Here is a 22,653-nt window from a genome sequence, read left to right as displayed (position 1 = left end):
CTCCCAGCTCATTGCAACCTCTACATCTTGGGTTCAAGTGATTCTCCTGCCTCAACCTCCTGAAGACTGGGATTACAGTTGCCCACCACCATGCCCAGATTTTTTTTTATTTTTAGTAGATACGGGGTTTCACCATGTTGGCCAGGCTGGTCTCAAACTCCTGACCTCAGATGATCCACCCGCTTTGGCCTCCCAAACTGCTGGGATTACAGATGAACCACTGTGCCTGGCCAGCATGCTGAGTAATGGTTTTTTAAAAATGTTTAATCCTTCCTTAAAATCAATCCTCCCTTCCTTCCTCCCTTCCTTCCCTCCTTCCTTCCTTCCTTCCTTCCTTCCTTCCTTCCTTCCTTCCTTCCTTCCTTCCTTCCTTCCTTCCTCCCTCCCTCCCTCTCTCCCTCCCTCCCTCTCTCCCTCCCTCTCTCCCTCCCTCCCTTTTTTCTCTCTCTTTCCTCTATCACACACACCTCCCTCTCTCCCTCTTCCTCCCTCCCTCCCTCCTCCCCTCCCTCCCTTTCTCTTTCTTTATTTTATTTCTTTCTCTTTCCTTTCTTTCTTCTTCCTTTCTTTCTTTCTTTCTCCTTTCTTTCTTTCTTTATTTCTTGCTTTCTTTCTTTCTTTCCTTTCTTTTTCTCTTCTTTCTCTCTCTCTCTATCGTTTCGTTCTTTCTTTTTCTCTCTTTCTCTTTTTTTTTTCTTTGACTGAGTCTTGCTCTATTGCCCAGGCTGGAGTGCAGTGGCATGCTTCTGGCTCATTGCAACCTCTGTCTCCCAGGTTCAAGCAATTATTGTGCCTCAGCCTCCCGAGTAGCTGGGACTACAGGTGCTCTCCACCACACCCGGTTAATTTTTGTATTTTTAGTAGAGATGGGGTTTCACCATGTTGGCCAGGTTGGTCTCAAACTCCTAGTCTCAAGTGATCCACCTGCTTCGGCCTTCCAAAGTGCTGGAAAGTGCTGGGATTATAGGCATGAGCCACCTCGCCTGGCCCTCTTTCTTTTTTAGAGATAGGGTCTCTATCTGTTGCCCAGGCTGGAATGTGGTGGTGCAATCATGGCTGACTGCAGCCTTGAACTCTTGGGCCCAAGGGATCCTCCCATCCCAGACATCTGAGTAGCTGGCACTATAGGCATGCGCTACCAAGCCCAGCTAATTTTTAATTTTTTGTAGAGATGGGGTCTCACTAGTCCCAGGCTAGTCTGGAACTCCTGGCCTCAAGCAGTCCTTCCACCTTGGCCTCCCAAAGTGTTGAGATTACAGGCGTGAGCCACTGTACCTGGCTTTGGCATTTTGAGTACATTGAACTAAAGGATATTGGAAGGCCTCAGAAGCAAGGACTTTTTTTTTTTTTTTTTTTTGAGATGGAGTTTTGCTCTCGTCGCCCATGCTAGAGTGCAGTGGCGCAATCTCCGCTCACTGCAACCTCTGCCTCCTGGGTTCAGGTGATTCTCCAGCCTCAGTCTCTCGAGTAGCTGGGATTACAGGGGCCTGCCACCACACTCGGCTAATTTTTGTGTTTTTAGTAGAGACAGGCTTTCTCCATGTTGGGCTCATCTTGAACTCCCAACCTCAGGTGATCAGCCTGCCTTGGCCTCCCAAAGTGCTGGGATTACAGGTGTGAGCCACCATGCCCAGCCAGAAGCAAAGTCTTTCTAACTTTCCCCAATTCTCCTGTCTCTCCACCCTGCCTGTCTTTCTCCCCTGAACCAATTCCTCTTTTCCAAGGTGGGTCATAGACACTAGAACCTCTCTGCCCCAAAGTAAGCCGTAAAACTAGAACATTCACTCTCTATTCCTTTGCCTTTCTCCCTTGAACACCCTTATTCCAGAGGGATTCTGTGAGAGGCGTTTGAACCAGAGCAACTCCATCTTGAATAGGGGCTAGGTAAAATGAGGCTGAGACTTACTGGACTGCATTCCCAGATGGTTAGGCATTCTAAGTCACGGGATGAGATAGGAGGTCAGCACAAGGTCGTGAAGACCTTGCTGATAAAACAGTTTGCAGTAAAGAAGCCAGCTAAAACATACCAAAACCAGGATGGCAACAATAGTGAGCTCTGGTCATCCTCACTGCTACACTCCCACCAGAATCGCGACAATTTACAAATGACATGGCAACGTCAGGAAGTTACCCTATATGGTCTGAAAAGGGGAGGCATGAATAATCCACCCCTTGTTTAGCATATCATCAAGAAATAACCATAAAAATGGGCAACCAGAAGCTCTCAGGGTTGCTCTGTCTATGGAGTAGCCATTTTTTATTCCTTTACTTTCCTAATAACTTGCTTTCACTTTACGGACTCATCCTGAATTCTTTCTTGCGTGAGATCCAGGAACCCTCTCTTAGGGTCTGGATCTGGACCCCTTTTCTGTAACAGTCCTGCCTTACCTGGGAGGAAAGAATGCTCCACAGAGAGAGGCCAGGAAGAATCTGAATGTACAGGCCTTGCTGGGTGTCTGCCCCCAGTCTATTACCATTAGGCCATAGCCTTTTGTCCAATCACAGTTCCACACACCTGTCCATTCTTCATCAAAGTGAAGCATAAAAATAGACAGTTTTTCTTGGGGCTTGGGGTCTTCATTTCTGAAAACTATGTCACGTTAAACTTTGATTAAATAAATTTGTCATTCTTTTCTCTTGTTAACTTGTCTTTTGTTATAGGGCTGTTGGCTGTGACCTTGGTGATGACTGAGGAAAGGTATCACACCTTTCCTTAGGAACACTGAAAATCTAAAGCTTTGTAGTGATGAGGGTATTAGAAGTCCCAGGGGAGGCCGGGCACGGTGGCTCAAGCCTGTAATCCCAGCACTTTGGGAGGCCGAGACGGGCGGATCACGAGGTCAGCAGATCGAGACCATCCTGGCTAACATGGTGAAACCCCGTCTCTACTAAAAAATACAAAAAGCTAGCCGGGTGAGGTGGCGGGCGCCTGTAGTTCCACTGCTCGGGAGGCTGAGGCAGGAGAATGGCGTGAACCCGGGAGGCGGAGCTTGCAGTGAGCTGAGATCTGGCCACTGCACTCCAGCCTGGGTGACAGAGCGAGAGTCCGTCTCAAAAAAAAAAAAAAAAAAGAAGTCCGGGGGAAGAGGTTCTGATTAACTGGCACTAGCTGAAGTTTATCAAATGTTAAATTCAAATGCGTACTGAAAGAGGCTGGACAGGTGATGAAAAGGAGAAAGTAAGCTGGGGTTAAGACACATTTTGATAAGTACTTAGGTACAAAGTACATTTCCTCTTCCTCTTCCTCTTCTTCTTCTTTTGAGACAGCGTCTCACTCTATCACCCAGGTTGGAGTGCAGTGCTGTGATCTCAGCTCACTGCAACCTCTGCCTCCCGGGTTCAAGCAATTCTCTTGCCTCAACCTCCTTAGTAGCTGGGGTTACAGGTGCCTGCCACCATGTCTGGCTGATTTTTCTATTTTTAATAGAGATGGGGTTTCATTGTGTTGTCCAGGCTGGTCTTGAACTCCTAACCTCAGGTGATCCACCCACCTTGGTCTCCCAAAGTGCTGGGATTACAAGTGTGAGCCACTGCTTGATATAAGAGATATATCAATGCCAGGGTGGTGACAAAAGACCATGGGAGAGATGGAGAGAGGACACACTGAAGAAATTACGTTCTGCAGACATGTGAGCTCAGGGTTGCCTGTGTTGGGGCTCAGGACTCACCACCCCAAAATATGACTATAGGAGACCAGACTATGACACCTCAAAATATACTTCTTTGGCATATTTCCAGCTGGTTATTCTAAGGAACTGCAGACACAGGAGTAGCTCTGAAAAGCTCTTGTTTTATAAAAGAAATTTATATCTGTGAACGAAATCTACATTAGTAAAAGTATCTGTATCAGGAAGCTCTGAAAAACTCTTGTTTTATAAAAGAAATTTAGATCTATAAAGGAAATCTACATTAGTAAAAGTAGCTATCAGGAAGAGGGCTATTTCAGATTACTTTTATTACCTGAGAGACTTCATCTGCATAACAAGATAGCTTTTGGCCGAGTGTGTTCGCTCATGCTTGTAATCACAGCATTTTGGAAGGCTGAGGCAGGCGGATCACCTGATGTCAGGAGTTCGAGACTAGCCTGGCCAACACAGTGAAACTCCTTCTCTACTAAAAATACAAAAATTAGCCAGGCGTGGTGGCATATGCCTATAGTCCCAGTTACTTGGAAGGCTGAAGGGGGAGGATTGCTTGAACCCAGAAGGCAGAGGTTGCAGTGAGCCGAGATCGTGCCACTGCACTCCAGCCTGGGCGACAAAGCAAGACTCTGTCTCAATAAAAACAAAACCAAAAACAAACAAACAAACAAAACCCCCCAAAACAAGACAGCTTTTATCTACCATGCATTTCCTCCCCTCACCTTCTCATAACTTGTCTTTACCATATCCCAGAAGCTCCAAGCCCGTATTCCTTTCAGTAGCTCAGAGTGTTATAAAAGCTTCAATCACCTAGCCCCTTTTCAAGTTCCATGTTTTGTGGGACTCTTGTACATATACATGTAATTCAGTATGTTTTTTCTCGTGTTAATCTGCTTTATGTCAATTTAATTTATAGCCCAGCCAAAAGAGATAAAAGAGAAACGAGAAGGGTAGAGGGAAGTCATATTTTCCCTCTCCAACACCAGATTTTAGAATAATATAGGCATTTTAATTTTAGTGTCAATATTTTAATATGTGGGCAATCAATTCAAATTTTTAAAATTTATTTATTTACTTTTTTGAGACAAAGTCTCACTCTGTCGCCTAAGCTGGAGGGCAGTGGTATGATCTCAGCTTGCTGCAGCCTCTGCCTTCTGGGTTCAAGTAATTCTCCTGCCTCAGCCTCCCAAGTAGTTGGCATTACAGGCACCTGCCACCACTCCTGGCTAATTTTTGTATTTTTAGTAGAGATGGGGTTTCACCATGTTGGCCAGTCTGGTCTCGAACTCCTGACCTCAAGTGATCCACCCTCCTTGGCTTCCCAAAGTGCTGGGATTATAGGCATGAGCCACTGAGCCTGGCCATTTATTTATTGAAACAGGGTGTCGCTCTGTTGCCCAGGCTGGGGTGCGGTGACATGATCATGGCTTACTGTGTAATCACCTGACAGGTTCTTGCTGTGGGCTGCACAGACAAAATCAATTCACTGAGACCATGACATTGTAGTGAGGAACGAGTTTAATTGACATAAGGCTGGCCACACCACATAGGGAGATGGAGTTATTACTCAAATCAATCTTCCTGACAATTCAGATGCTAGGGTCTTTCAGGGATAGTTTGGTGCACAGTGGGCTAGGAGAATGGGTGCTGCTGATTGGTTGGAGATGCAATCGTGGGGCTGTGGACAATGGTCCTTGTGCACTCAGTCTGCTTCTGGGTAGGGGGCCACAGGACCAGTTGAACCAAGAGTTGAGGGTCTGGCTGGAGCCATGTAGTTGTCAGAAATGCAAAAGTCTAAAGAGATGTCCCAAAAGGCCAGTCTTAGGTTCTAAAATAGTGAATTGGAGTAGTTGCAAGTCTTGTGACCTCAAGAATAATGGCTGGTAGTTGTTTAAGCCTACATTTTAGCAGAATTCAGGCCCCAGTCATCCTTCTAACCTGGTGGACTTTCTTTAGTTTTAGAAAGGCAGTTTAGTTTTGGGAAGGGTTACTATCATTTAAACTATAAACTAAATTTCTCCCAAAGTTAGCTTGGCCTGCACCCAGGAATGAGCAAGGATAGCTTGGAGGTTAGAAGCAAGATGGAGTCAACTATGTCAGATTTCTCTTACTGTCATCATTTTGCAATGGCAATTTTTCAACTGCACCGTCTGTCTCCCAGCCTCAAGCAATCCTCTCACCCCAGCCTCCTGAGCAGCGGGGACTACAGGTATATAACACTTGGCCTGGCTAATGTTTAAAATTTAGTTTTTGTAGAGATGGGGTCTCACTGTGGTGCCCAGGCTGTTCCAAACTCCTGGGCTCAAGCAATCTTCCCACCTCAGCCTCTCAAAGTGCTGGGATTGCAGGTGGGAAACACTGTGCCTAGCCAATTCAAAGTTTTTAGAGAACATTTTATGAGACCTTTGTAAAGGGCATCTGGCCTGTGGCTCTCTGGCTTGTGACTGCTGATTTACATATAACCAGTATATAAATGAGTTGGGAAGAGGAGAGCCTGGGCTTTCTCTTCAGAGGTTTCTCTCCCCCTGTGTATACACTCCTTCAAGCTTCATACTTGCCCCTATGAGACCTCCCGTTCAATTCAGCAAGTGTGTAGTGACAACATCATTGTTTGCCCTGGGATGGAAATTCTCATTTCTAGCTCTCACTACTACTTTGAAGACTTGATATAGTAGGTTCAGGTATCAGATACTATGACAGCGGTTCCAATAAGACTAGATTAAGGCTCAGCACTTTGGGAGGCCACGGTGGGCGGATCACCTGAGGTCAGGAGTTCAAAACCAGCCTGGCCAACATGGTGAAACCCCATCTCTACTAAAAATACAAAAAATTAGCTGGGCGTGGTGGCAGGTGCCTGTAATCCCAGCTACTCTGGAGGCTGAGGCAGGAGAATCACTTGAACATGGGAGGCGGAAGTTGCAGTGAGCCGAGATTGCACCATTGCACTCCAGCCTGGGCAACAAGAGCAAAACTCCGTCTCAAAAAAAAAAAAAAAAAAAAAGAAAAGAAAAGAAAGAAGACTAGATTAGAATCATCTGTGGCAGGGTCACATCCTAGTATTCAGTTAAGTTTAGCCATGGCCAGGTGTGGTGGCTCATGCCTGTAATCCTAGCATTTTGGGAGGGTGAGGCAGACGGATCACCTGAGGTCAGGAGTTCTAGACCAGCCTGGCCAACATGGTGAAACCCAGTCTCTACTAAAAATACAAAAATTAGCCAGATGTGATGGTGCATGCCTGTAATCCCCGGCTACGTGGGAGGCTGAGGCAGAGAGTCGCTTGAACCCTCAAGGCGGAGGTTGCAGTGAGCTGAGACAGTGCCACTGCACTCAAGCCTGGGCAACAGAGCGAGTTTCTCTTTAAATAAATAAACAAATAAAGTTTAGTCTAAAGCTACCTCCTTACATATTTTAAGTTTGGCCTAAAGGTTTATCTGTACATAGCAAACTGGATGTGTAACTGGATGTATAAACAGACTATAACCTACTCTTGTAGCAAGAGCAAGAAGCCAACTCTCAGACAGTCAGAGCAGCCATACTTCAACCATTCACAGGTGGCCAACTATTTAAGCAAGAGAAACACTGAGCTGTAACCAATCCAGACCTTTCTGTACCTCACTTCCATTTTCTGTGTGCCACTCTTTTTTCTGTCTAGAAATCTCTGACCAGGCAGTAGTGCCAGAGTTGCTCTGAATCTGTTTCGGGTTTTGGAAAGTGGACTGTCTGATTCGTGAATCATTCTTTGCTCAATTAAACTCTGTTTAATTTGTCTAAAGTTTTTAACAGTAGATCCAAGGATTAGGCTCTAAGCCCACCCATAAAGAAAAAGTTAGATGTATCAATATCATCCTTGAAAAGTTCCCTGGAAATTCTCCATCATGGTGACCATTTCAGACTACCTCTCACCATATTAGTTTTCCTTCTGAAACTGCCTTTGCAAAAATTATGACTAAAAAAAATCTGTCATAGAAAAATTATGACAGTGAAAGAAATCTGACCTAACTGACTCCATCTTGCCTTTAACCTCCAAGCTACCCGTGACCATTCCTGGGTGTAGGCCAAGCTAACTACGGGAGGAATTTAGCTTATCATTTTACTTTGAAACAAAGGAAATAGCTGTGGTAACAAAGGTTCAAACAATTCTCCTGCCTCATCCTCCTGAGTAGCTGGAATTACAGGTGCCTGCCACCATGCCCGGCTAACTTTTGTATTTTTAGTAGAGATTGGGTTTCACCATGTTGGCCAGGCTGCTCTCAAACTCCTGATCTCAGGTGATCTGCCCACCTTGGCCTTCCAAAGTGCAGGGATTACATAACTCTTTATTGCAATTCTCTTGTCTTAATAAATTAGCTTTATTTGGGCAGTGGGGAAGAATCTGTTGGGCAGTTACACTTCCATTATTGGAATCGATTCATTGCTTCTTGGGCTGAGCACAGATGAAGTACTTACGTGGATTTTAGGGCTGAGTAGTTTGAAAATATAAACTATAGCTTTAAACACGAGGATTGCACTCCATGGAGAAAATGTTCACCTTTTGAGAGATCCTCCCCCAGGAACTGAGACCTCTAGAAGGAAAAGCACATTTATATTCCCCATTTCAAAAAGCTCTCTGAGTGGAATGACCACGATTTTAATTTTTGTTCTTTACATTATTTTAGTCACATAGTTTAATTCACATACGTTAAATGGGGCATGGGGTATTAGGCAATTCCACTGTAAATAATGTACCTCCAAGCACTATTATTTTTTGTTGGATACTTACTTTCATGTAATCCAGCATTTTTCCAAGTGTAGCCCAGCTATTCCTGGAAGTCTTCGCCACCTTTCAGGGGGACTGGGCACTGTGGCTCATCCCTGTAATCCCAACACTTTGGGAAGCTGAGGCAGCAGGATTGCTTGAGCTTGGAAGTTCAAGACCAGCCTGGGAATAAAGAGACTCCATTTGTACAGAAAAAATAAAAATTTAGCTGGGCATGGTGGTGTGCATCTGTAGTCCAGCTACCCTAGAGGCTGAAGTGGGAGGATAGCTTGAAACCGGTAGGTTAAGGCTGTAGTGAGCTGTGGTCATGCTACTGTGCTCCAGCCTGGGTGACAAAGTGAGACCCTGTCTGGAAAAAAAAAAAAAAAAAAAAAAACCTTTCAGAGGGACCATGAAGTCAAAACTATCTTTTTTATAATACTGAGATGTTATTTTCCTTTTTTACCCTCATTCTCTCATACATGTGATTTATTATCTTTTTGATGTCGCAACCTGGCCAGGATATAGTCTCCGGTTATTAAGGGGCTATAGTCTTCTAGTTACAATCTAGGTGTTACTGTGAAGTTATTTTATTGACGTGATTAAAGTTGAGTTTAAGTAAAAAGGAGATTATCTTAGATAATCTGGGTGGGTGGATTCAATCAGTCCAAAAGCCTTAAAAGTTGAACTGAGGTTTCTTTGATGAAATTCCAACTGGACTTTTAGCTTCTTATGCCTTAGAATTTCAGTCAGCTCCATCTGATAGCCTTTCCTGTGAATTTCAGACTTGCCTTGCCTGTCCCCACAATTGCATAAGTGATTCTTTACAGTAAATCTCTTAATACATAATTCCTTCTGTTCTGATTAAGATTTTGACTGATAGAGGCCAGGCATGGTGGCTCACGCCTGTAATCCCAGCACTTTGAGGGGCCGAGGCAGGTGGATCACTTGAGGTCAGGAGTTTGAGACCAGCTTAGCTGACATGGTGAAACCTCGTCTCTACTAAAAATACAAAAATTAGCCGGGTGTGGTGGCATGTGCCTGTAATCCTAACTACTCAGGAGGTTGAGGCATGAGAATCATTTCAATCTGGGAGGTAGAGGTTGCAGTGAGTGGACATCATGCCACTGCACACCAGCCTGGGTGACAAAGTGAGATTCCATCTCGGAAAAAAAAAAAAAAAAAAAGATTTTGATGGATAGAAATTTTGGACAGAATCGTAAGAATGAGTTTTTGGAGTTGGTTTTCTAATCTGATTAAATTTGAAGGCACCAATGCCTGTATTTTCAGAGGTAAAGAGGGCACTGGTAGTCCATGTTATGATATGGTAAGAGATACACAAGGCATGGCCCCTGGATACTTCTGATAAAATATCTACAGGAGGCAAGGTTCTGGGTGGCCAAGTATTTGCTTTGAGTCAAACTACGGAGTATAATGAGATGGGCTGATTGTTCCTAACTTCACTGAGTAGTAGGAAAACAAAAGGATGAGCTCAAGCCTTCAAATTCTCAGGTCATACTTCACATAAAAAACCTGAAAGCTTCTATGTCTGCCCTGAAATAAACCCTCATCTCCTGTAGCCACATGGCAAAGATTTCTGAAAACCCACCCCCGAGTCTTCCTCTGCCAAGGGCTGAATTAAACACAAAAGTGAGTCCTTGATTGAGAAGGAACATGATCCTGCAATTTGGTATGGGAACAAGGCAGATCTTGATGAAGCTGAGGCTACAGAATCCCTAAGTTCTGATGCATCTCCTTTGCCAGTTGGAGGGGCTTTCCACCACTGCCTGAAGAAGTTAGCCCTCCTATGCCTGAAGAATGTGTCATGGCCTCCCCTGAGGCACTTGTCTTGCTCATTCTCCTCCGAACCTGCCTCCATCACTCCTGTCTGGTTCTAGACTAGAACTAGACTCCAGTCCTAGCACGTCATGAAAGGTGAGGTATACTACACTCCAAAGTATGTCCTAGGAGAAGGTATACTGTACGCCAAAATAACTGCTTTTTTTTTTTTTTTTGGAGAGTTTCTCACTCTGTCGCCCAGGCTGGAGTTCTGTGGTGTGATCTTGGCTCATTGCAACCTCTGCCTTCTGGGTTTAAGAGATTCTCTGCCTCAGCCTCCCAAGTAGCTGGGACAACAGGCATATGCCACCACGCCCAGCTAATTTTTGTATTTTTAGTAGAGACAGGGTTTCACCTGTTGGTCAGGCTGGTCTCGAACTCCTGACCTCAGGTGATCCACCCGCCTTAGCCTCCCAAAGTGCTGGGATTACAGGGGCAAGCCACTGTGCCCAGCCAAAGAACTGCATATTTTTTGCAACGTATGCTGAAAGAAACCTGGAGAATATGTGTGGGAATGACATGAAGGAAGTGGGAGCATGTCATCCTGGTTCACAAGTAAAACTAGGAGCTTATGTAGGGCAGGTGATCAATGGAGTTTTATCTCAGGTCCATCTTATATTGGGCCCAATGAGTCTTTGAACCCATCCTGTGGTTACTTCCCCAGTCCTGGAATGCAAAATTGGGACAGTCATGCTCAGCAACTGGTAGAATCTCCATGGTGGATCCCTGACCTGTGAAGTGAGGGATGTGGATAAGAACAGGAGACAGGTGTGTGTGTATGGGCATTGGGGGAAGCACTGGGATGTGACCAAAGACCCAGAGAAGAAGAAACCCTGCATAAACCAGAAGGTGGGAAAGATTATTTTTTGGCATGTGATGAAATCTGGGTTGGACGCAGACTGTGGAATGCTTCCAGATCTAACCTAAAATGTTCAATATTTCATCTTTAACTTCTGGCTATTAGGGAGCATTAAAGTAACTAAATATGGTCTGAGAAGGACTCTGTACTTCTATATTTGAGTTCTCGTGGACGAACTGCAACCTAACTTAATAGGCAGACAAGATTGAAAAATCTAACTTAAGAGTATGTGCCTGGCCGACGCAGTGGCTCATGCCTGTAATCCCAGCACTTTGGGAGGCTGAGGCAGGCAGATCACCTGAGGTCAGGAGTTTGAGACCAGCCTGACCAACATGGTGAAACCCCGTCTCTATCAAAAATACAAAACTTAGCTGGGCGTGGTGGCGCCTGCCTGTAATCCCAGCTACCTGGGAGACTGAGGCAGGAGAATCATTGGAACCTGGGAGGTGGAGGCTACAGTGAGCCAAGATCGTGCCACTGCACTCCACCCCGGGCAACAGAGCAAGACACTGTCTCTAAATTCTAACCTAAATTCTGTTCACATTGGCCACAATTGCTGTCAAAGCAGAGGCTTGAAGAAGACTTGAATAACACAATGAGTTAACAGGTAAGGGCAGTTGTTTGGAATCAATTATTTTTGCTTTGATATCCAGACACTTAGCTGGACCTCAATGGTTTTTTTTTTTTCTTTTTAGACAGGGTATTGTTCTGTTGCCCAGGCTGGAGTGCAGTGGGGGTACATGTCGTTAGGACCTCCTGAGCTGTCATGAAAAAAAAAAAAAAATATATATATATATATATATGCACACACACACACACATACACACACACACACACAGCCTATAATCCTAGCACTTTGGGAGGCCGAGGCGGGCACTCTCCCCGCTATGGATGTGACCTATGGATATGACCTTATTTGGAAAAATGGTCTTTGCAGATTAATGCAAGAAAAAGATGGAGGGTTTTTGCCCTTGCACCAGGCTGCCTGCTGATCTCTGCATAAAGCTTTGCCATTTACCATGCAGTTTCATGCTCTCAATAACTTTCAACCCTGAAAAGAACCCATCTTACTGATGAGAAAGGTGAAGCACAGAAGCACTTGCTCAAATTTACATGTGTCAAGCTGGTGTCAATCGAAGACTCCAAATTCCATTTTATTACCATTGCACCATACAGCTGTGGAAGAATAATTCTTCCGTAACAGTTAAAACAAAACCAAAACCATTTTGTGGAGTTTGTTCATGAGCACCAAAAATCACTGGAGAGTGTGCACTCAGCACACGCAACGTTGTGTGTATTATCTCCCTTGTGGGGTAAACTTTGGTACAAGGATTTAGCCTTCCTTAGTCATCTTGGTTTGAGGAATAAAAGGAGAATAAGAGTTTTGCCTGAACATATGGTGTTAAATATGCCAATATAATCTTTGGAGTTTTGCACTAAATATATATAGTTTTTGGAAGCAAGGACTTTGCGCAGCTTTTGGTAGTTATGTTTTCCGTGTTTTTCTAAACTAGCCAACCCATACAGAGGTTTAATTTTGAGAAATCTAGCTCCTAACACGTCTTCATTCATAATCTGTTTTTTCGTTTGTTTCGTTTTCGTTTTTTGAGACGGAGTCTCGCTCTGTCTCCCAGGCTGGAGTGCAGTGGCACGATTTCGGCTCACTGCAACCTCCGCCTCCCGGGTTCAAGTGATTCTCCTGCCTCAGACTCTTGAGTAGCTGGGACTACAGGCGTGCGACACCACGTGGGGCTAATTTTTTTTGTATTTTTAGTAGAGATGGGGGTTTCGCCATGTTGGCCAGGCTGGTCTTGAACTCCTGACCTCAGGTGATCTGCCCGCCTCACCTCCCAGAGTGCTGGGATTACAGGCGTGATCCACCGCGCCCGGTCCATAACCTGGTTTTAATCATCAAGTTATAATTTTTTCCATTCTTAGTGCGGGAGGGGGCTTGTGACAGCTACCTGGCAGTAAGTACATAAGGCAGATATCTACATTATGTACAGAGGGGCTTCTCACTTTCTTGGTTCCCCACTTCTTCCACACCCTGGGCAAGGACCATTTTCTCTGCAATATTTGCTATCAACGCTGTTTCAATTCAGTTTGCTGGCCCTCCCAGTTTTTCCAGCTTGAAACAACACCTGAAAAGCACCTGTAAGATATTTTGGTCGAATTCAGCGGCAATCTGGAAAATCCCTTCTCAAAATCCCTTCTGCTCATTCTTAAAAATAGTTCAGGTCGGCCGGGCGCGGTGGCTCAAGCCTGTAATCCCAGCACTTTGGGAGGCCGAGACGGGCGGATCATGAGGTCAGGAGATCGAGACCATCCTGGCTAATACGGTGAAACCCCGTCTCTACTAAAAAATACAAAAAACTAGCCGGGCGACGAGGCGGGCGCCTGTAGTCCCAGCTACTCGGGAGGCTGAGACAGGAGAATGGCGTGAACCCGGGAGGCGGAGCTTGCAGTGAGCTGAGAGCCGGCCACTGCACTCCAGCCTGGGCGGCAGAGCAAGACTCCATCTCAAAAAAAAATAAAAAAATAAAAAATAAAAAAATAGTTCAGTTCTCTAAGAGAACTGCAATGTAGTAAATAACATACAGGGTTTTTGCCCTTCGTTGCTCTGATAAGGGCTAGCGCGGTAGAAGCGCGGAGCCTGAACACCCAGGAGACACGTGTCGGCTTGGTGAATGAAGGCTTGCGCCGGCCTGGCATTTCTGCTACCTCTAAGGGCGGAGAATATTGGCTGAAAGGTAGGGGAAGGTGTGGTTGGAATCTTCCCCCAGGAAGGGAGTGACAGATAGGTTTCTGTGCTAGGGAGATGGCGGCTCAATGGGTTAGGCGACGCGTCGAGAGAGCTTCCTACTCTCGGGATAAGCAAGATTGGGCCCCACAGCTGTAGGCCATGCGGGGAAGGAGGTGTGGGAGCCTGAAGCGGCGTACACGGCTGCCTGGTGCGCTCTGCATTTTCCTGTCCTTGGAAGCCCTTCCCAAGAGTTCGTTTTACACCCACACAAACAAGACTTAAAGCGTTCCAGAAACGTCAGCAGTTCATTCTGCGGGTGAAGAAAATATTAACATTTTTCAGATGAAAACTCTCCTCCTGAAAGGACCTTTGCTGAGGAGCTGGGGGAGGCGGGGCGCGGGGAAGAACGGAGACCGCCCAGGAGGCTGCGGCGCTCCTGGGCTAAGTCCTGCCAGGGAGCTCCCCCGTTGCGTGACGGAGGAGGTGGGGCGAGCGCAGCGCGCAGAAATAGGGCTCTGGACGCCCGAGCGCAGCCAGCCACCAGCACAGCCCGCGGCCCGGTGCGAGCTCCGCCGGCGACCAGTGTGCCAAAGTGCGGTGCTCCCGCACGGAACCTGGCTCGGGGAGGGCCTCTGTGAGTCATCTGCTGAGTTGTCGCAATCACCACCCAGAGGAAATCAGGCACCGGGCGGGGCGCGTTCCCGGCTGCGCTCGCGCGCTCTGCCGCGCGGCGGTGTCCCCCCGCTTACCCGCAGCTCCGACCACTGCCTCGCGCTACCCAGGTCTGCGCACGCCACGGTGACTTCAGCCCAGACCTGGGCCGCCGGCGGAGAAGGAGTTAACTGAAAGGGGCGAGGAGGAGCCCGGGGAGGAAGGAAGGATATTGCCGTAATTCTGAAAGTTTTTTTCCTTCCTCTCTTCCCCTCGCAGAGGTGAGTGCCGGGCCCGGCGCTCTGCTCCTGGAGCTCCCGCGGGACTGCCTGGGGACAGGGACTGCGGTGGCGCTCGGCCCTCCACTGCGGACCTCTCCTGAGTGGGTGCGCCGAGTCATGGAGGGCGCAGAGCTGGCCGGGAAGATCCTTTCCACCTGGCTGACGCTGGTTCTCGGCTTCATCCTTCTGCCTTCGGTCTTCGGAGTGTCTCTGGGCATCTCCGAGATCTACATGAAGATCCTGGTGAAAACTTTAGAGGTGAGTGCCTGGAGGGATGCAGCCAGCCCCACGCCGCTGCGGGCTCAGAACCCTGGGGTCCAGGTCTCAAGGTCAGTGATCGGGGGTCAGGGGTGTGTGTGCGCGCGTGTGCATGCGTGCGTACATTTCTGTTCCTTGCCCGCGACAGTGCGAAAGTCAGCATCTTGGCTTCTTTCGCGGACCTGGAGGGATCTGGGCTGAAACCACTGGACCACTCTATTGTTCCTCTGGTCGAAAGCAAAAAATCACTCCATTCCCTGAGCATCGTTATTATTTTACTGATTATAATAACAATGCGACCAACTTTTTGTATCAGAGGATTTGCTTATATCCAGTATGCAGTGCAGTTTCCGCTTCACCCGCTTGTTTTTACAGCCCCAGGTTTCAGAGGTCCTTTTGTGTACTCAGGCATCCTGTTGAGAAAGGCATCATGTTCTTTATGCCCAAGATAAGAGACCAATTGCTGGATGGCAGAAAGAAATCGTATTTTATTTTAGTGGAGTCATGGAAATTTTATCTAACTAACAGCACTTGAAATGCCATTGAAAAGGTATATATTCTTTGACCTCAGGTCTCCCTACCCTCCTGTTTCCAAATTCTGCAAAGAAAAATGTTAGATGGAAGTGGGCCTGGAAGAGAACAACTGCAGCTTACTCTTAGGGTTTTATTAAGTGTCAAAAGGCTGGGTAGGGTAGGGAGGGCAAGTGCTATCCCCCTTTTACAGAGAGGGAAACTGAGAGTCAGAGATCAGTAGTTTGTTTGAATTAACTGTTAGAAGCAGGAGTCTTTTTTTAAAAAAATTGTATGTATATAATTTATATCTACTTGTTTCAAAAATATATATATTTATATGTTATATATACTTTTTTTTACATAAGAGACAGCGTCTTGCTATCTTGGCCAGGCTGGTCTTGATCTCCTGGCCTCAAGCAATCTTCCTGCCTTTGCCTCCCAAAGTGCTGGGATTACAGGTGTGAGCCCCACACCTGGCCAGAAACAGGAGTCTTAACTGAGAAGAGGCCCTACAGCCTAGTGGTTAGGAGTAGAGATCCTGGATACAGGTTTGCTTAGATTTGGTACCAAAATTGTAGCTCTGTTTCTCAAAATGTGACCTTAAGGAGGTCATCTACTCTTGTGCCTCATTTTCTTTATCTATGAAATAGGAATAACAATAACTCCCATTTCCACAGGGTTGTTCAAATAAGTTAAAATGTATCAAGCACCTTAGAAGGCTGCCTGCATCTACTATATGAATGTTTGTTGCTATTAAAAGAATAATATGATTACTGAGATTCTAGCATTCCACAGTGCCTTCTTATAAGTTTGGTTCCCATTTTTGTGACCTTATTTTCTCTCTGCCCTCAGGACGTGGCTTTATCTGCTCTTCTTCCTCAGCTAATTGGGTGGCTCCCAGGTATACATATCTAACCCACTGGACACTATCTTGTACCTGCTAGCCTCCTGTATTGCCCTATACTCTTGTTTGTGGCTATTTCTTTGCCTAGTCTTTGAAGTTGTATGTGATTCTTCATTCTCAGTTCTCATGCTTTTAAAGTTCTATTGTTTCTACTTGGGAGCTATTTCTCGGTTTTGAACTCTTATTGACTTTACATTCTGAGCTTGGTCACATTATGCTGTGAATTTCTTAGCTGCCTCCTACTGTTAGACCTTCTTCAGAATCCTCTCCCATAGCAGATGATCCTCTTCAGCTGGTGTTCCGCCTTTCTCTGAACTCTGAAATGATTGAACCGTTCTCCCATACAGCAATGTCTTTTGGAATTTATACCCTGTTTAAGAATGGTTTAAGGTAAATCACACCCACTGGCTTCCAGGGGCTCACTCCTGTTTTTCTTTAGTGACTCAAGGTACAGCTAAGGGCGGAGGCCAGCTAGTTGCCGTCAACCTGGCAAATTATTGCACCTGATAGAATGATCTCCAGTCCAGGATCTGACTTTCAGTTTGACAGGGCCACAGATTTTAATTTTTGTCCTTCTGCGCAACTCCAGAGCTGAACTCCTTGTCAATCAGTCAAGAATGCCAGTTTTCTAATTCTGGTGGGAGAAACTAGGTAGCTTGGAAACTAGGTAGGTGACACATAAGGAACCCACCCTGTCTGCTGAGACTAAGTTATTAGGTCAAAGAGATGCTTGATGTATGTGGAATTTGAATACAGATTCATTGTGTGAGACAGCTCTGATTTGTTGGCTGTGACTGCCTGGAATTCCTATGGGAGCATCTGAGTTCATCAGGAAGGAGAGCTGTGATCCCATAGTGATTTCTGCTTTAGGTGCAGGAGAACAGTAACCCAGGATCTTCTATCCTTCAACTAGAACAGTGTTAGATGTTTCAAAGACATTTCTGTTAGACTGGGGTTAATATGGTGGACTGCTTTTCTCAACTGCAGGAATAATTCCTTAAGGGATTATGTTGATGTTTAGCATGAGAAAATCTTCAGTGCTGGACAAATACACTGCCTTTCTGTAGATTGCATTCAAGGCCCAGCCCTTATATCACTCCTTGGTAAATTCTTAATTGATTTAGTTGTTTCTTTCTTTACATTTCATTCCCAAGAATATTCTTTGGGCTCTGATCATAATTGGATGTTTCTCAAGTTTCTTTGCTTATAATTTATGTACCATTTAAAAAGATCATTTAGTTTTGTTTATTATATGTTTACTTTGACAAGTTTTACTGTCAATGGGTATCTTTCTCATGACCATAAACTCAAATTCTAGAAGTTGAAATGTGTGTAGGGTACCTTCTAAATTGCTGATTTTGGTAATTGTTACTTGTTAACTCACTGAGCTTTATGCTCTTCTCTGACCCCTTCTTAACCCACTGATTCAAGTAATGATCATTTATTGAGCACCTACTTCTACTTTCTTCTGCATTGCTGGGTATCTCTAGATGTATGCATAAGTCACTGATATGACAAGATACTTGAGGATAAGCCTTGAATACTTAGAATAAGTTTAGTGATTCTCCAAGCCAGTGATTTTCAAGGGATATATGATAATTTGTTGGATATGTATGCTAATATTACAGCTTTATATTCGAGAAAATTGTTTTAGGAATACAAATTATGAAAAGTAAAACTTGGCCAGGTGTGGTGGCTCACGTCTGTAATCCCAGCACTTTGGGAAGCCGAGGTGGGCGGATCACTTGAGATCAGGAATTTGAGACCAGCCTGGCCAACATGGTGAAACCCCATCTCTACTAAAAATACAAAAATTAGCCAAGCATGGTGGTGTGCACCTGTAATCCCAGCTGCTCAGGAGGCTGAGGCAGGAGAATCACTTGAATCTGGGAGGCACAGGCTATAGTGAGCCATGATTGCGCCACTGCACTCCAACCTGGGTGACAGAGCAACACTCCATCTAAAAAAAAAAAAAAAAAAAAAAAAAAAAAAAAAAAAAAAAAATCAGACTTAAAGCCACTTCTCTTGGTGAATTTTGGACGGCTACCTTTTTCCCTCCAAGAGGATTTGGAAATTAGGTGGAAAGATAACTTCTTTGATAAGTATCTTTCAACTTTCCTGGGGAGGCAGAAAGTGTGGGTTGCTAGAAGCCACTTTTGTACTTTAGGACCGTTTTGCTGACAGAGCTGCCTCTTTTGTGATGCCTTAAGGCAGGTATGTTCTGATAGACCCCTGTAAGAGATTCAGAACGTCTGGAAGAGATATTCTGTCTTTGTATTTGGGTTGATCTGATTGGCTAGAGAAGCTGGCATGGTACAAGAGAAATAACTATGGGGAGAGGCACTGGACAGTCTGGAAAAAACTGGCCATTTCAGAGGCCTAAAATGTGGAATATAGGGAGGAGGAGGCTACTTTGTGGCCTGCTGTGTGGTAGGCAGGAGCTACATTATCTCCTTTAGCCTTTACAGCCACCCTTGGTATTGCCCCTGTTTTATTTTTATTTTGTTTATTTTTGTGAGACAGAGCCTTGCTCTGTCACCCAGGCTGGATGGAGTGCAGCGGGCTCACTGCAACCTCCCCCTCCCGGATTCAAGCGATTCTCCTGCCTCAGCCTCCTAAGTGGCTGGGATTACAGGCGTGAACCACCATGCCCGGCTAGTTTTTGTGTTTTCAGTAGAGAGAGGGTTTCACTATGTTGGCCAGGCTGGTCTCCAACTCTTGTCCTCGAGTGATCTGCCCGCCTTGGCCTCCCAAAGTGCTGGGATTACAGGCATGAGCCACCCCACCTGGCCTTGTCCCTGTTTTAGAGATGATAAAATGGATGCCCCAAGACGTTAAAGTCTCTTGTCTGAGATGATTACAGCCAGGAAGTGGCAGAACTGCAATTCAGATGTATATCTATCTAGCTGCAAGGCACAAGCATGTTTTTACTTTCACTGGAGGGTCATCCTACAGAGGAAAAGGGTTTTCTAGTACAGATTCCCTTAGGCACTAAATGTCTGCTTCTTCAACCTTAACATTTGCATATCTTTTTTTTTTTTTTTTTTTTAGGCAGGTTCTCCCTGTCACCCAGCCTGGAGTGCAGTGGCATGATCACAGCTCACTGTAGCCTCGACCTCCTCAAGCAGTCCTCCTGAGTGGTTGGGACTACAGACGTGTACCACCATGCCCAACTAATTAAAATTTTTTTTTTTTTTTTTGGAAAGACAGAGTTTCACCCTGATGCCCCGATTGGTTTGAACTCCTGGACTCAAGCGATTTTCCTGCCTTGGTCTCCCAAAGTATTGTGATTATAGGCATGAGCCACAGTGTCTGGCCTAAAATGTGCTTATCTTAACACAGTAATTGTGTTATGCAGGGTAGACCTTTAGAGCTATCATTTCAGGAGACGGAATGCATTCTGAAACTTGTCTGGTCCCAGAACATGGAGTGCTTTTGAGCAGATCATGCTTTTTGAGGAATGTCACTGTATTAGTTTGCTAGAGCTGCCATAACAAAGTACCACAGACTGGTGGCCTAAACAACAGAAATTTATTTTCTCAGTTTTGGAAGCTAGAGGTTCAAGATCGAGGTGTCAACAGGTTTAGCCTCATTCTGAGGCCTCTCTCCTAGGCTTGCATGTGACTGCCTTCTAGCAAGAAGGTGTGGTATCCTCACATGGCCCTTTCTCTCTGTGCTCACATCCTTGTGTCTATTTGCTTGTCCAAGTTTTCTCCTCTTACAAGAACATCAGTCAGATTGGATCAGGGCCCACCCTGAGGGCTTCCTTTTAACGTAGTCACCCTTTGAAGACCCTATCTGTAAATATAGTCACATTCTGAGGTACTGGGGGTTAGAGCTTCAGCATATGAATTTTAGAGGGACATAATTCAGCCCATTAACAGGCACAGAATACCAGCATTTTCCATCTATGAGCATGGAATAATAGTTCTAGTCTAAGGTAACTACTGTTTGTATAAAATATAAAATCACTCGCCCACAATGAAGAAAAATGAGTCTGAAATGAACAATGATTGACTGTTTACAACATTTTATTTTAGTTATATCTTTGGCTTACTTACAAATGATAATAGGCCCTGAAGCTTTAAGTAAAAAACTATGGAAACAGTTACCTCAGTTGAGAAAAGCTGAGTGATATTAGTCCAGAGTTTGAGAACGCGTGCACTAAATCCGCAAACGATAACAGGATGCAATCAGATTAAGACTGAGTCTTATGATTTAGTCACTTGTCACTGGAAGCTGGGAAGACTGGCCTCTATTTATAGGCTGTTTTCTAAGTGCAAATGGCATGTTCTTGTTTGGCTCTGTGGGTTGTTTTGAAGGGGTCCTGACGTAGTCAGATATCATGCGTTACTCCCTGACCTTGATGTACGTTTTAGGTTATTTATTCTCTATCAGTTACGTTCTTATTTGAAAAAATTTTTAACCTCTCTAGTCAACAGACTCTTTTGAGCCTAGCAATAACTGAGGTTTTTGACTTGGCCTATTAATAAATCTGTCTCTGGGCTGGGTGCAGTTGCTCACACCTGTAATCCCAGCACTTTGGGAGGCTGAGGCATTTGGATCACCTGAGGTCAGGAGTTTGAGACCACACTGGCCAACTTAGTGAAACCCCATCTTGACTGAAAATACAAAAATTAGCTGAGCTTGGTGGTGGGTGCCTGTAGTCCCAGCTACTTGGGAGGCCGAGGTAGGAGAATCGCCTGAACCCGGGAGGCGGAGATTACAGTGAACCGAGATCATGCCATTGGACTCCAGCCTGGGCAACAAGAGCGAAACTCCTTCTCAAAAAATAAAATAAAATAAAATAAAATAAAATAAAATAAAATAAAATAAAATAAAATAAAATACGATATAAAATGGTAGCTCACGCCTGTAATCCCAGCACTTTGGGAGGCTGAGACCAGTAGATTGCTTGAGCTCAGGAGTTCAAGTACAGTCTGGTTGACAAGGTGAAACCTGGTTTTTACAAAATCTAAAAATTAGCTGGGAGTGGTGATGTGGGCCTGTGGTTCCAGCTACTCAGGAGGCTGAGGTGGGAGGATTGCTTGAGCCCAGGAGGTCAAGGCTACAGCAAGCCCCTGTCTCCAAAAAAAAAAAAAAAAAAAAAAAAAAATGGTCTCTGCCCCTTCAAGGGTGCTTATGTTCCATTTTAATTATTACAATACTTTTTAGTGTAAGAGCCCTGGGGATTCTCTAGAATGAGAGACTTGAAAAGTTCACTAGCAGTTTTTGAACTATGATGTTAATAGTGAATAATTTGGGAAGTGTGTAAAATATGTATAAAGAAAAAAATAGGCCGGGCTCGGTGGCTCAAGCCTGTAATCCCAGCACTTTGGGAGGCCAAGACGGGCAGATCACGAGGTCAGGAGATCGAGACCATCCTGGTTAACACAGTGAAACCCCGTCTCTACTAAAAAAATACAAAAAACTAGCCGGGCGTGGTGGCGGGCGCCTGTAGTCCCAGCTACTTGGGAGGCTGAGGCAGGAGAATGGCGGGAACCCGGGAGGCGGAGCTTGCAGTGAGCTGAGATCCGGCCACTGCACTCCAGCCTGGGCGACAGAGCGAGACTCCGTCTCAAAAAAAAAAAAAAAAAAAAAAAGAAAAGAAAAAAAAAAAATAAAAAAAATCACATCCGGGTACATTTTTTTATATTCCTAGGTACCTTCAAAACAACACGAGAGTTGTTTTCCAGTTCTTAAATTCTGTAGATCTTCATAATTATAACATTTTCCTATGCATCTTCATAAGTAACCATGTGGACAGATGATTTTCTGTAGTTAATGATTTCTTTTTCTTTTTTTTTTTTTGAGAGAGTCTCACTCTTGCCTAGGCTGGAGTGCAAGGGCCTGATTTCTGCTCACTGCAGCCTCTTCCTCCCTGGTTCAAGCAATTCTGCTTCAGCCTCCAGAGTAGCTAGGATTACAGGCATGCGTCACCATGCCTGGCTAATTTTTGTATTTTTAGTAGAGATTGGGTTTCGCCATGTTGGCCAGGCTAGTCTTGAACTCCTGACCTCAAATGATCCACCCTCCTCGGCTTCCCAAAGTGCTGGGATTACAGGCGTGAGCCAATCGTGCCTTAGTTAATGATTTCATCGAGTCCTTTCCAGCTTTCCAAGTCTGTGCTGCCTCTTTCTGCAAGCTTACTGAATGTCCAATTTGTTGTGAAAATAATTGTTATACTTTATGCCCTACGTTTTAGGCCCTTATATGTGTCATCTTGTTT

At 45.1% G+C, this 22,653-nt stretch overlaps 1 protein-coding gene across 2 annotated transcripts in view; it reads left to right on the top strand.

Annotated features, from left to right (window-relative positions):
• The first annotated feature begins 14,224 nt into the window (after window positions 1-14,224).
• GPAT3 (glycerol-3-phosphate acyltransferase 3) overlaps window positions 14,225-22,653 on the top strand; it is an 85,028-nt gene continuing 76,599 nt past the window's right edge. The window contains exons 1-2 of one of the 2 annotated variants that reach the window (XM_010358963.2): window positions 14,225-14,451; window positions 14,748-15,007. In XM_010358963.2, coding sequence (XP_010357265.1) covers window positions 14,867-15,007 — 141 coding nt within the window. In that variant the 5' untranslated portion in view covers window positions 14,225-14,451; window positions 14,748-14,866. The other variant, XM_010358964.2, reaches the window with a different exon arrangement.

This window comes from Rhinopithecus roxellana, chromosome 2 (genome assembly GCF_007565055.1).
Source record: "Rhinopithecus roxellana isolate Shanxi Qingling chromosome 2, ASM756505v1, whole genome shotgun sequence".
Classification (NCBI taxonomy): Eukaryota; Metazoa; Chordata; class Mammalia; order Primates; family Cercopithecidae; genus Rhinopithecus; species Rhinopithecus roxellana.
This window is presented reverse-complemented; position numbering and strand designations above follow the sequence as displayed.